The 13,700-nt window shown below is 35.9% G+C and overlaps 1 protein-coding gene across 1 annotated transcript; it reads right to left on the reverse strand.

The window, feature by feature from the left end:
• Positions 1 to 127: 127 nt before the first annotated feature.
• Positions 128 to 10,292, reverse strand: SYTC (Calcium-dependent lipid-binding (CaLB domain) family protein). Its single transcript, XM_089980760.1, has 12 exons — positions 9,978 to 10,292; positions 7,408 to 7,506; positions 7,073 to 7,123; positions 6,862 to 6,985; positions 4,765 to 4,883; positions 4,555 to 4,656; positions 4,388 to 4,462; positions 3,137 to 3,213; positions 2,402 to 2,651; positions 1,661 to 2,026; positions 599 to 727; positions 128 to 507 (listed from the first exon to the last, which is right to left on the reverse strand). The coding sequence occupies exons 1-12, from the start codon at positions 10,098 to 10,100 to the stop codon at positions 361 to 363; spliced, it is 1,662 nt and encodes a 553-aa protein (XP_089836886.1). The 5' UTR covers positions 10,101 to 10,292; the 3' UTR covers positions 128 to 360.
• Between the last annotated feature and the right edge of the window lie 3,408 nt (positions 10,293 to 13,700).

A 13,700-nucleotide genomic window follows, 5' to 3' on the forward strand; every position in this document is an offset into this window, starting at 1 on the left:
GGGAAAAGAAAAGGCTGGTTAGAATATGAAAGCACATTTGATCAAGAATTGCACCTCCTTCAAGCATAAGAAAGCACGACAATTCCATACTCTGTATGGAAACTCAACGTATTGCAAAGCCTATATATTTACACGTTGAAGTTCATAAATACAAGATATTACCCTAAAAAATCAATGCCTTTTCCAAGGCAAGAAATATTATTCCCTGGTATAACACAATAGATCTATACATCCTTTCTCAAAAAAAAAAAAAACAATAAATCTACATACAAAAACAATACCTCTAGGTGTCACAAAAATTTACAAAAGTAATTGAGAATGTCCCATTGATGTGTTTCTGAGCAATAAGTCCTATGCTTTTCATTCTTCAGTTCCTCTTACGATAACCTTCCACCGCATCTCGATGTGTATGATTCCATTCTTTGAATTGATAAGATGGTATTTCTCATTAATGCGCCCATTGTTCACAACATCAATTAGATTGATATCCACATGACCCAGTGATACCTGCAATATACACAGTACAGCATTGACACACATTCAGATGACCATGATGAATGATTAGAAGCAAAAGGCAAACTTAAGGATCAGACGCAACCTTTGGGTAAAGGTTGAAACCTTTCCTTTTGCTCATCACTTCAATATGAATCTTGTCATGTATAGGTGCCTCCTCCAACATGAATTGGAACTCCTCATTCCAGTTTGGGTCTCGGCTCTTCTTTATCAGCTAATGCACGGATAAAGAATGATCAGTTGTCTAACCTCGGATACAAAATATTTGACATCCTAAAGCAACCCTAGTAACTCAGAGCTAAGCTGCAAATAAGTGCCTAGGCACCACAAGACCATCAGCACCGACTCTGAAAGACAGCCTATTTCAAATGAATGTTTATCAAAATCTCACATGATCAGCTAAAGATTGAAATCCATCACAAAGCTGCAGAAAAATGATGGTGAATAGAAGGGGAACTTCAGCTTCAAAAACAATAATCAAATTACTTGTATACATTTGGTTCTACAGTAACTGTTTTTCAAAAAAATTTACAGAGGCCAAATACAAAGTTCATAAAGATAATGAGTTAAATAACAAAAGACTAATACACACACACACACACGTGCAGATTCAAAGTTGGTTTTATGTTTAAGCACCACTTGATTTACTTCACAGCATATGCATGTCCTAACAAAATCCATGAAGATGGCCCTTGGTTTTGTCTTGATTGGAAATTTGTTTTTTTTCTTGTTGCCGATGTTAGTGCTGAAAATTTCTCAATTGAATATTTCATAAAAGATAACCTATTTCATGCCCCTTGACACCTTAACTATGTGATATTTGTCATAAATTTAGATTCAAGTTCATACCAATATAAGAGTGATTCACTTGATTACTCATTCCTTGCCCTATACCAAACTCAGAGCTGAAGAGTACCATCTCATCCACGCAAACTTAAACATGTACATATCACCAAAATGAACGTTGCCCTATGATCAGTTGAAAACTGATGAAAACAATTCCTTAGTACTCACCGTTGCAAGGGTACCTTTGTTATCAATTAATGGACCAGGAACACAACTCTTCCCAAACAAAAACAAGAAATGAAGTCTGCACATTCAGTTTGTCATTAAAAGAGCTCTTAAAAATGTTGCAAGAAATGCTCACCCTCGTCTTCTTTTGTTCACCTCTGAAAAGGACTAATGCATATGGGTTACAGTGATGTTTTCCTTCCACATTCTCAGCTTCTTGGACCCATACTGAAAGCAAGCCCCCTTTCGAACCCATTTTTGTAAGACCCCCTCCGGCACCATTCTCGTTTTCATCCCCTTCTATGGATGAACAATGCTGGTAATTGTCATTTTTAAAGGGATCATAAATCAGCTCCAACATGATCTGTCCTCTGTTTCTTTTATTTTGAGGGTCGTTGGGATTCATGCTCTTGAGCAGGTCTAGTGTAACTTCCTTTTTCTCCTGAGGAACAAGCACACTTAAGGGAACCACTTGCATTCCCAATTTGTCATGAAAGCCAACCTACAAAATCTTAGAGAAAGTGATTTTAAAAAGTTTTAATAGGCATGAAATACACAAGAAAAATGTGATCATTCAAAATCTAAACAGAAAAATCTTAAATGAACAGATCAGAGTGGCATCTTGGGACAATTTAAACTGGCAAACGAATGATGAGGAACATAACACACATATTTCAACCAATTTAGAATAATTCTGATGCTAAAGGTGTTACTTCTGATCCAAAAGGAAAGATCATAGGTTCAAGTGAAATGCCCATCAAATGTAAAAACACCAAACAATACATGTTGAAGAAATCTGGATAAGAACATTTGAAAGACAAAAGACATGATGCACAATGAGATTGATACATGAGAATGATAAGAGTTGAATAAAAACCTTTTCCCAGTCATAGACATGGAGTTCAAGGACTTGAGACTTCAGATCTTTCACAATAAGCCTAAATTGTTCATTCCACACTGGGTTCAAATTGCACATCTTGACTGTGGTTTTCTTTGCAGGTAGCCTTTCTGCACTCAACCTCATCTTCACATAAGGATCAGACTTTCCCAAGATATCCATCTTACGAAGGTTTACCGCCTTCACAACCTTCACATGAAGTATGCCTATAGGTTTCTTTACTGCCACACTATAAAAAAAAACATGCAATACCAAAACCATCTTTAATGAAAGAACATAGAGTTTACAAATAAAAGGAGACTTAATTTTTTTCAATTGACTTAATAATTTTGATTTGAGTTAATATTAATCAGACACTAAGATGAGTTTTCACATGAACTACATTTGAATATAAGCAGTTAGCTTGATAATTCCATGCAAAGGGTAAATAAAAGGTACCAGACATTGCCAAGGATTATAAAGAAAAGGAGAAAGAAACATATAAACTTTTTCTTTACTAATACTTTTTCTTGTAATACTAACCTCTACTTTAATCAGTTTTACATCACGAGGGAACTTGAAAAGATTATAATGCCAACAACAAAGGAGCAAGGTCATCTCATAAAGGAAAAAAAGAGAAAAATTTTAAATAAAAAGAAAAAAGAAGGGATCTCATCCAAATGTACTTCGTGAACATATTTATATGCAAAAATCATGGCAAGTTAGCAGACTTACCTAGAATTATCCAGGATTGGTATTTCCAAGGTTTTAGGCCACAGATAAAGGCTTGCAATTTGATCTTTTATCATCTCCTGTGCCATAGAAAGTTACAAGATAACTTCAGAGATGTGTTTACAAGTATGAAGAGAAGTTTAAGCACCTCATAATTTCAGGAAAAAAGAACCCGGGCATTTTCATATAACTCTACAGAGAACCACAGATAAGTATACAAAGGGTTTTAGGTTGATTTGCCAGGGATCTAAACTCAGACACACAAAAACAAACATATTAATTATCATGCCATGAAAACATTAGCCATTTGCTCGTAAGCATTTAGGGTTACACGTCAGGGACAAGAAAATGGGGTGAGGGAAGGAAAAAAACTACAAAAGCAATAGAGAGAAGAAAAAAAATGATAGAAGAAAGGACAGAAGAAAACTGAGGGCCTTAATTTTCTTTTCTGCTATTGGTAAAGAATATAACATAGGCACAAAGGATTATGACCCAAAAGAGAAACATAACTACCCCTCATAATGAAAAAATAAGACAAATACTATATAGACCTAAAACATCTGATGGAAATTGATCAATGAAACCCTGGTATGCTAAGTGAATAATTTGCAAAAAGGAAATGAATAAGAATGAATTATGATAATGAAAGAAAATTGTAAATAGCAGTTAATATGAAAGAATAAACAAAAGCAAATAACCTAGAGCAACTATTATAGACCTCAGAGAAGAAGAATTGAGCACCCAACTGATCCTATAAAACTCAGGACTCAAGTACAGCCATATCAAATAATAAGAAAATTCTAAAGCTGATAAACTTTGAAAACAGAATGTGAAGTTGAAAATATGGAGATAAGTGAAACATAAAATGAAGAGCATTCATGAAAAAACTAAACAAAATGAGGAGTAAGAAAGACAATATCACTAACATAATCAGTATGTTTGCAATGTCCTGTGATTCTTAGATTTTTTTGTGATTCTAAATCACAAACACAACACTTTCTCAAGGTTAGTGAAACATGAGAAAGTACTTGTGATTGTGATTGCCAGCTGTGACTGTTCTTGCCTTGAATCTTGTGAAAGTTGGTCACAAAATTGACCTTGTGACAACAATCATAGCTTCTACTTTCTCAGCTGTGATTGCTCATCCCTACCTGTGACTAAAGCAAACATGCCCTGTATGTTTCCAGCTTTCACATCAAGACAAATTTACACCAAATATCAACTTTGACTGATCCCTAAGCAGACTTTTCTTACCTGAACAAATCGATAAAGACCTGGGATAGCCATGACATCTCCTCCCAACAATTTAACTCCAAAGTCAATATGCGGCTGAAAAAAAAAGAAATGAATTTGTCAAATTCCTATCATGTAAAAATAGAACTCCTAAATAAAATGCTGTGAAGGTCCAAGAGTCAGCATACCTTCTCCATTAAAGTCACAATTATGGATGCAAAGCATGGAAATGTTGGCACTAGAGGCTTTAGTGTAATGCGTGGTGCCATGAATATCTGCATGTCTATCAACTTTAACAATACAAGTTCTGATTAGCAATGTGCTTTTTAATTGTTCTGTTCCAAAGTTTAAATGATATTTTCCCATTTTCTTAATAATAAATGTGGCAGTTCACAAACCTGCACAGTTACTTTAAGAGATGGTACTTTCAATGCCACAAATATGTTGGGATTGCCTGCCCATCTAATTGCTGGTTCAAAAACTAAAACCTTCTCATTTGTGTCATACACTTTAATACCTGTCATGTGCAAATTATTGCTGATATTTTAGGCCTTCAAAGTCACAATGTTTTGTGCAAAAAATAGTGTTTTTCCATGAGTTCTAGGAATCCAACTGATCATAATCAGGAAGCATTCAGACATAACAATTGCCATGCTTTTATTATATGGCATCTATATATCAGAAAACAAAGAAGTAAAATATTATACACCTGTAACAGCAAGGCACATTACTTTGTCAAGAACTAGAAAACCAATAAGCTAAAGCTATAGGATATAGATTCATTTCATATTTAATTAAGTCATGATTAAATACTTCTCTATATCATTTTTGCCACTTACATAGACCTTTTAGTTCATTTCAGAACAGTTCTATAAATCATGATACCATGGAGTGCAGATGCGCACTACCATGGCCAATTCCTGTTATTACTATTTACTATACTAACATATTTGCTATATCTATATTAACCCAATCAACCAAAGGTTTTGTTGTAAAGGTCATCATGGTCTTTTGCCTTTAATTTCACTAGCAATTTGTTATTTGCCCATTCTACAATGGTAGTTTGGTGGCTTGCATCCTAAAGTATGGAGAGAGAGAGATATCAAAGAATTATCTCTTTTGAAGTAAAAAAGAAAAAAAAGATTCTTTCTTTTCTCTTAATACTCACCCAGTCACCCACTATAAACTATTTTACCAAAAATCTCTAGTGTACTCTGCTCTCATTCACAAGGTGATCTCTGTTTCAACCCCATATTAGCATTGTATAGTTCTAAACTTTTAACTATAACATCCCTGTGTGTTTTCGCTCAGATTGCATCTCTATAGGCATGTTTGCAATGCCCTGTGATTGTAAATCACAATCACAAGGTTAGTGGAACATGAAAAAGTACAAGTTGTGATTGTGATTGTTTTTGCCTTGAATCCTGTGAAAGTTGGTCACAAGGTTGACATTGTGACCAACAATCACAGCTTCTACTTTCTCAAGCTTTTATTTTCTCACCTGTGACCAAAGCAAAAACGCCCTACATTTTTCCTCATGTCATTGTTATTTGTTATTTTGAAGGCACTATTGTAGCACTCCTGATTGGCAACTGTGAAGATTGGAGATCATTATTCGAATTAGATGATTTGGCTTACTCGACCTTATAGTAATCAATCCAATGCTAGAGCCCATAAAAAGGAGAGAGGCAATGTTCTAGTTTAAAGTAGAAATGATCTGGGTGTGAGCAGTAAATGTTGATTTGTCAGCTGCTTGTCACAGCACAAACTACAGAACCCACTAACCAAGATCGGACTCCTAGACCTCCTAAGTTGTTTTCCTTGCAGACATCTGCAATCAAAAGGGTCCTATATGACTTAATCCACAAGAAAATAACATTCATAGTCTTATCATGATGTTTGCATTGACCATTTGGCTTTCTTTCCATTTCATCTCCAAAACGAGAGGATTGCTTTTCAATTTTATATCCATTTATAAATTAGCTGTAGTATTTCTTCCCATGTAGTCTATATGCTATATACATGCTCTTGTCATGGAAATCTGGAAATAATGTGTTGTATAGAATTATGCAAGAAATAAAAGTGTTTTTTTGCTCATATTCAACTACGAATGTTGGTTCAAGCTCCATTCCAGCATTCCATCTTCAGATGCTCCAAGTTGTCTCTAGAGTTCGACATTCCTCAAAGGATGCCAAAGAACTATGTAACTCAAAACTGTCATCTGTAAGCTGAATGAAAGGTCTCACTACTGCTGAAGTTAAGCTGAAAAACGTGGGATCCATAGAGCCCTTAGACTCCCATTATAATTGCTTCTGCTACTTTCCCACCATATTTTGACATCATAAGTCATACGCCTCTATCTAACACCCTTAAATGGCAGCTTGATTACCATTTATAACTTAACTTAGAGAGGAACAGCTTATGCTAGCAAGTGGATCCATAAAGGATATGCCTTGGGCAAGAAATGGAAGCTATTGGCATGTAGACACACGTACCATGAATTGTAGGTGGAAGTGTTCCAAGAGTAAGCTGTTCAAAGTCAATTGATTCGATACAGAACTTCCCAGTATATTGGTCAAGTATTGGTTTCAATGTGCTCCTTATTGCATTGCATATTGCCTGCAAAAGTTGCATGAAAAACACATAATATACTTTCTCAAATTCGGCAAATAATTTTTATTTCAGAGTTCCTTTGGTAAACCTCACCTTGTCCAAATAAGGCCACACACCATGAATAAATCTGTTTAACCAATCAACCTACAAATGCAGAAAAAACAACAGGAGCTTGTAACTTAGACATGGTCAACCATGCAACTCTTTACCTATATAAATGCTACTCTGGAGAAGCAAAAGTTCCTACATCTATAGTAAAGAGCCAAATGGATTATCAAATCTGAGCAATGTAAACACTGAAAAGTTTAGTTTTTTGGTGTAACCACTAAGGTTCAAATTCTTTATAAATACATGATTCCACAGAGATGGACAGGAAAAGAAAATCCACAATTAAGCCAAATGAATAGTTAATTCAAAAAAACACTCACTCGGTCGTAATCTGGATTCTTCACCCAAAATGGAATCCAAGTTAGAAGAGATTGTATCAACTCAAAGTCCAACTCATGAATGGGCCTAATACATGGATCCTGTAATGACAGATTCAAATGGAAATTAAAATTAAAATTAACACTAGCCAACAACTTTCCCACTGCCTACTGCTTAAATCACCCATCTCTGTAAATCAACAAAAACAGGAAACAAGAACTCGTAAAATAAGAAACAAAGAGTTTTCACCTATGTGCAAGAACAAATCACTACAATGTAAAGTCATATCATATTATGCATTCAAAATTAGTCATTTTAAAGTTTTCACATATGTGCAACAACAAATCACTACAATGTAAAGTCATATCCTATTATGAATTAAAAAATAATCGTTAAAAGTTAAAATGAGCTGGCCATAGGCACAATGGTGGGCAACAAATGAAATCATAGGATGTTTCTATTGTACCAGCATCATGATGGGAGGAAAAGGACTGGGTTCGAAGCGGGGAGCTAAAAGCATAAAAAGCCTAAAAGGGCATCAAGATATGGCCAAAACTCCTAGAGTTTTACTGAGCCAAGGTATTCCAACTTTCTATTGCATGAGCAGATGTAGTACAGAATTCACAACAAGAACAAATGGGAGACCAAAAATCAAGCAACTATGTAGCTAAATTCCCTAAAAGGCACAAAGTTGCCACACTTTAATCAAGAAATCTGGAAACCCTTCGAAGTCTTAATGCTGCACATGTCCCAAGTGCAATGTTATATTTCTTTCTCATAGAACGACATCATCCTAATCTTGCCCTTGCTGAGGTGGCACTGGTTGAACATGCTATAAGATAGAGTACAGTTCAGCAAGCTCATAATCCAAACAATGCATGTATAATCATACGGTGCATCATGCTATAAAAATCAACTTATATATATATATATATATATATATATATATATATATATATATATATATATATATATATATATATATATATATATATGCCCTGGGGTCAAGAACATTTATTTGATTCAATCTAACCTTATGGATGTGTTAAGCATAATTTGCTTGCTAGGAGTCATACCTTGAGTTGCATTTTTTCCAAACAAAATTGTGATTTTTTATGTGGTGAAATTTTGGTGCGTTGTCAGTTGTTGAATTTTTACGCCCTTAAAAATCTTTCTCACACATTGCCATTGATATGATTCAAACCGTGTTTTTTATTAAACAAACCATGTGGATCTCATGCTAGGGCTTTTTTGACCATCTATCATTTGATTCGACGGTTTACAGTGGGAGCACATCATCCAATCTCTCTCTCTCTCTCTCTCTCTCTCTCTCTCTCTCTATATATATATATATATATATATATATATATATATATACTTGGTTCCTCCTAATGGTAGGAGGGTGTGGACAGTCTCAAATTTTCATTAAAAAGCACGATCCAGCAGTTGAATCCTAACAAATGGATCATGTTGAATATATCGGTGGGGGTATGATTCATCAAACATGGCTTGGAATACCCAAAATCACTACTGTCCACACCTTATAGACGGTTAGGAGGAAACAATTCTTCATATATATATATATATATATATATATATATATATATATATATATATATATATATATATATATATATATATATATATATACCAAAGAAAGTCCAAAATCTACAACCGACCATAATCTACGGTGTTCCTTATCTAACGATCAAGTTTTTCATATATCAGACTTTACATATTGGATTTTTTTCATTCATTTAGTGAGCAACATGTTTTGGATTATGAATTTTAGATGTTTATCTGTGCTTTTGAAAATGCAAAAATCAACAGCGCACAATACTTTGTATTGTAAAGTTTTAAATGCATTGTGAGTCGTAGATTTTTCACATTTAAAAAAACATGCCTATATGTCGTAAAGTCTTAGTGTAAAGCATATTTCTCACTAAATAAATTAAAAAAAATAAATATATGAGGTCCCATCAATGACATGCTCAAGCATTGGAGAAGGGGAGCCGTCTGTTCGTCATTGGTTGTAGATTTTTGACTCTCCAGTGATTGAACAGTCCCCTCTTCCACACACACACACACACACACACACACATATATATATATATATATATATATATATTGCACGCAATCCAGAATGCTCTGACTGATGCTTCAAAACAGGGGTTCCTTTTGATGTCGTATTCATCGCTGATCAGCAATCAGTCTGAACTACCTTTCTATCGAAAAACTAGTTGTATTTCACACCACATACAAACAAACAATTTGCGATTCATCGGATGAGCAAGAACAACGCTCACAACTAGCAGACTCGGTCTGTTAAGGGTTGTTTGGTTCTTCATCCCGTTGAATGAGATCGACATTCCCGAGTCAGAAACTAAACATTAATTAAAGAACAGAGTTAATGGACCACTAAAATGATCCAGACTACTAATAAACATCAAACAAGAGCAGATAAAACTAATGAGAATGCATAACTCGATCATCTAACGATCCAGACGGTAAAGCAAGAAAGGAGGAGAGGAAGCGACAGAAGAAGAGAGAAAGAAATCGAGAGACAGCTTGCCTTGACATCGGTAGGCTTCCGGTAGATGAAGAAGAAGTAGCCAGCGAGCAGGCCGATCGGGATTCCGATTCCGAAGCCAAGGGCGCTGAAGAAGGTGCTCCAGAAACCCATCAAGACGATCATGCATGCGAAACTCTTCTCTTCCAAAAAGAGGAAACGAGAAAAAACAAAAAAAAAACTGGAAAAAGAACAGGACGAGAAGCAGATGAGAAGAGAAGAAAAGCAAGGGAGACGACGATAAGAAATCTGTTAAAAAACAGAAAATAAAAATGAATAGAAACGGATTCTTGAGTATCGCAGAGCACTGCGATGAGAAACGGGTGGACGCAAACACGGTGGGTTGTGAAACCGCCAAGAATACATAACGAGGTTCGGATCCAGTAACTACGGAAAATGACCATGTTACCCACGCAAATGCGTGAATCCCATTCGGACTTGGAAATTTGGACTCGAGCCCAAATTGACATGAATCGGGTTTTACTTGGCTAGGATTCGAAATATTAGAACTGGTCTGCTTTCTAAATGAATGACGACACGTTTTGGACTGGACCTGACTCCTGGGTCCAATTAAAATTGGATCTGATCAGGTCTAACAGATTCAGTTTTTTCAGTTAAAATCGGGTATACCAACACGCTTAATAGTTGCCCTCCTCCCAAATCCATGGTTTCTAAAATCCACTTTAAGTCCAAATGTTCTCAATTCCTTAGTGGTCAGTACGGATGTAGGGTTAGACCCATGTCCATACATTGCACGTTCTTTAGGTATGTAAACAGGTTGCATCTGGCATAATTGGATCTGGATTTGGATTTAGAGTTGGATAGGGAACAGCCAAAACCAAATTCAAATCCGACATTTCCATGTATTAAGGTTCAGACTTTAGTCAAAGTCTGGTTTTTCTTGGATTCAGACTTGGGTTCGGACGCAAAGTTGATGCTGAATCTGGATCGGACTTTGGTTACCAAATCCAACTAATTGGATTCGGATTAAGTAGAAGTTCGATCTTCATTTTTCCCTTTGTCCACCAAATGCACTCATTTCTCCGGTGGAAATTGCAAACTAAAGTTTCCCAAACAAGGAAACCAAAAGGTAGTAATCCAAATGGCTCGGACCTGACTAATATTTCGAAACTAACAAATAAAACAATTTGATATATTATGAAATAACTAAAATTATCCTTCTCAAGCATCACATCTTTGCGTGGGAGGGTAGTATCGATATTTATGAAAACAACAAGGGTACATGTTGTCCTTGGGCACTTCTCAGTGTTCGCCCTCGTCCCGTTGCCGAGGTTCACTCACTCTCAAGAAAATTTAGGACCAAAGTATCCATCTGTTATTTCAATTTGCCAAGAAATTAAAAAGGAAGATCAAGGGTAAATCTGTCATATGATTCGCTTCCCCGAGTTGCAGGTAGAAAGTAAGAAATCAAACCATCATGAGTCCAACCTATGTCACGTGTCATGCGCACAAATGACCTCATGTTCGGTTGGTGAACCACCATTTTTTGACATTAGCGCCACTATCAAGAGCTTTGAAATTAAGAGTAATTACTTTCTAGGGAATCTAAATATTCGATTTGGCCCAATAACTTTTCTTTATTATGAAATGATGCGACCGTAGCTAGGTCTGGCACCTTGCAGCTCGCTCGTCCAAAACTCGTTTGTGATCATTTGCAAGAGCAGCTCGTGTGAACTAAGTGAGCCTATGTTATATATATGAAACGTTAATTAAACAGTTTATATATATATATATATATATATATATATATATATATGAAACGTTTAACTAAAACTCACCTGGTTAGTGCATGTGCAAGCAACAACAATGACTTTGGTTCAAATCTCGATGTATATAAATGCATCCAAGAAAAATACATTATCTACACTCGGAGTTGAATTGGCACATCTAACCAGAGTCTGTGCAAGGACGAGCCTATGTTAATCAAGTCTGACGTAGCCCACCACAAGGCTTCCACTCATCTGGTTGCGACGCGAACGTTACTAAGTTGATAGGACGTTATGAATTTGAAACCCATTAAGGGTATGGTATCCCTTGCTGCAAGGTCCGAGTCCTTAATGGAATGTTCTCTAAATCGGAGAGCCCTTTGTTGGGCGATACTAAGCCGATTTGATTCGTTCATGTATTCAGAGATTGAGAAACTCAAGCTGAGCCATCATGAACTGGGCCGAGTTGGCCAAGCTAACCGTTGACTCGAGACCCACCGAGTCAGTTACTACATCTTGTATAGAGTCATCAACTGGTGCCGTGAGATTCAAGATTAGTAGACAACTAAGATCAAGGTATATATAGTCGGGGCCATAGGACAACTAAGATGCCCACTATTTATCCAAAAGTGTCCACTAAATAAACTGCATTATATTGGGAATAAAGGAATGAGGAAGGCTCTTTCCAGACAGGCATGACCAGGGAGGAAAGGAAATATGAACACAGAGTATGGATCCTGTTCCGAATTGCACAACCCTTAATCGGATCCAGATCCAAATCCTAACAGATCCTCATTGTGGTTGGTCCGGATCCTGGGAAAGAACAAGTTCATCAAACTCCTTTATGCGGCTGTGAATATGGTTCAAGCTTTATATATGAGCTACATGCCTTGGATCCTTCTAGATTCAAATCTAGCTAGGCCACACCCAATTGGCTAAGATCTTCACACGTCACGTTTGACCAATGCAGATCTACCTCACCGTCCAATCCATGATTCAAACGACAGAAAAATTGTTCCCAATGTCACAAATCTCATTCTCGGTAAAAAAATCAGCAAAAAACTAGTGAGAAAAATTCTCCCAATATTTTATCATGATGGATAGAATTTGTATATGATACAAGATTGGATTTCTAAGTTTATAAATGTCAGGAAAGGAGGCTTACAAAGGATGTATCAAGGCTGCAAGCTATGAAGATATAAAAAGTATTTTGTGTCAATCAGAACGAGACACATGTTAAAACCATTAAAATAATATTTAAAATTTTTTTAAGTGTTTTTAAAATTTATTAAAAAATAGCCGATTTAGGTTAGTATCGTATCGAAGAATACTGCCAACATTGCTTTGTACAACCCAAGATCTCTCAAAGATATTTTCTTTTTTTGTTAATGCTCACTCAATAAAGGAGATGCATGGACAACAAAATAATGTTGCATGAATTTATGAACAACAAGTTGAAATCTGTAAAACTAAACAAAAGGACAAGTCTATAAATAAGCGCCTTGGAACACTACTTAAAAGCATTTTGCCCTCTACAAAATGTTGATCTCTTGCAAAAGCATGTGAGCAAGAAATTTAATTTATCAATTTTTTGGTTTGTTTAAAACCCAATCAAAGTTCATGCAACTTAAAAGGGCAACTTCAAGATACGAAGAAAGGTGCGTCCACTATATTTAAATACATGCAAATGAACAAAGCTACTTCCGATGCATTAGCGATAATCCAAAAACCTGTTGAAAAGGGTGATTTGGTGAATCGTGTATTGCACAAATGACCACCTGGATATGAATCTTTTGTCACCACCATGACACTTAGGGAAAATGTACCTGAATTTGATGAACTAATTAGATATCGTTTGCTAACTCATGAAAGTAGGATGGAAAAACTGCATGGTTCATTTCTTATAAACCAGAACACCACTGCCTTCTATACCGCGAGAGGTAGACGTGCTGGCTCTTATCAAAATAGTGGTGGTCATTCTGGTTATTTTGGTGGTCAT

Source organism: Nuphar pumila, chromosome 11 (assembly GCF_984573655.1).
Source record: "Nuphar pumila chromosome 11, dmNupPumi1.hap1.1, whole genome shotgun sequence".
In the NCBI taxonomy this organism is placed as follows: domain Eukaryota; kingdom Viridiplantae; phylum Streptophyta; class Magnoliopsida; order Nymphaeales; family Nymphaeaceae; genus Nuphar; species Nuphar pumila.

What these genes read in the sequence shown, in the direction of transcription:
- SYTC (XM_089980760.1), bottom strand. Translation starts at nt 10,100, where the DNA reads ATGATCGTCTTGATGGGTTTCTGGAGCACCTTCTTCAGCGCCCTTGGC. An exon ending in CTCTTAAAGTAACTGTGCAG is followed by an intron (nt 4,657 to 4,764) that starts GTTTGTGAACTG and finishes GTATTGTTAAAG; the next exon opens with TTGATAGACATGCAGATATT. An exon ending in GTTTCAACCTTTACCCAAAG is followed by an intron (nt 508 to 598) that starts GTTGCGTCTGAT and finishes TGTATATTGCAG; the next exon opens with GTATCACTGGGTCATGTGGA.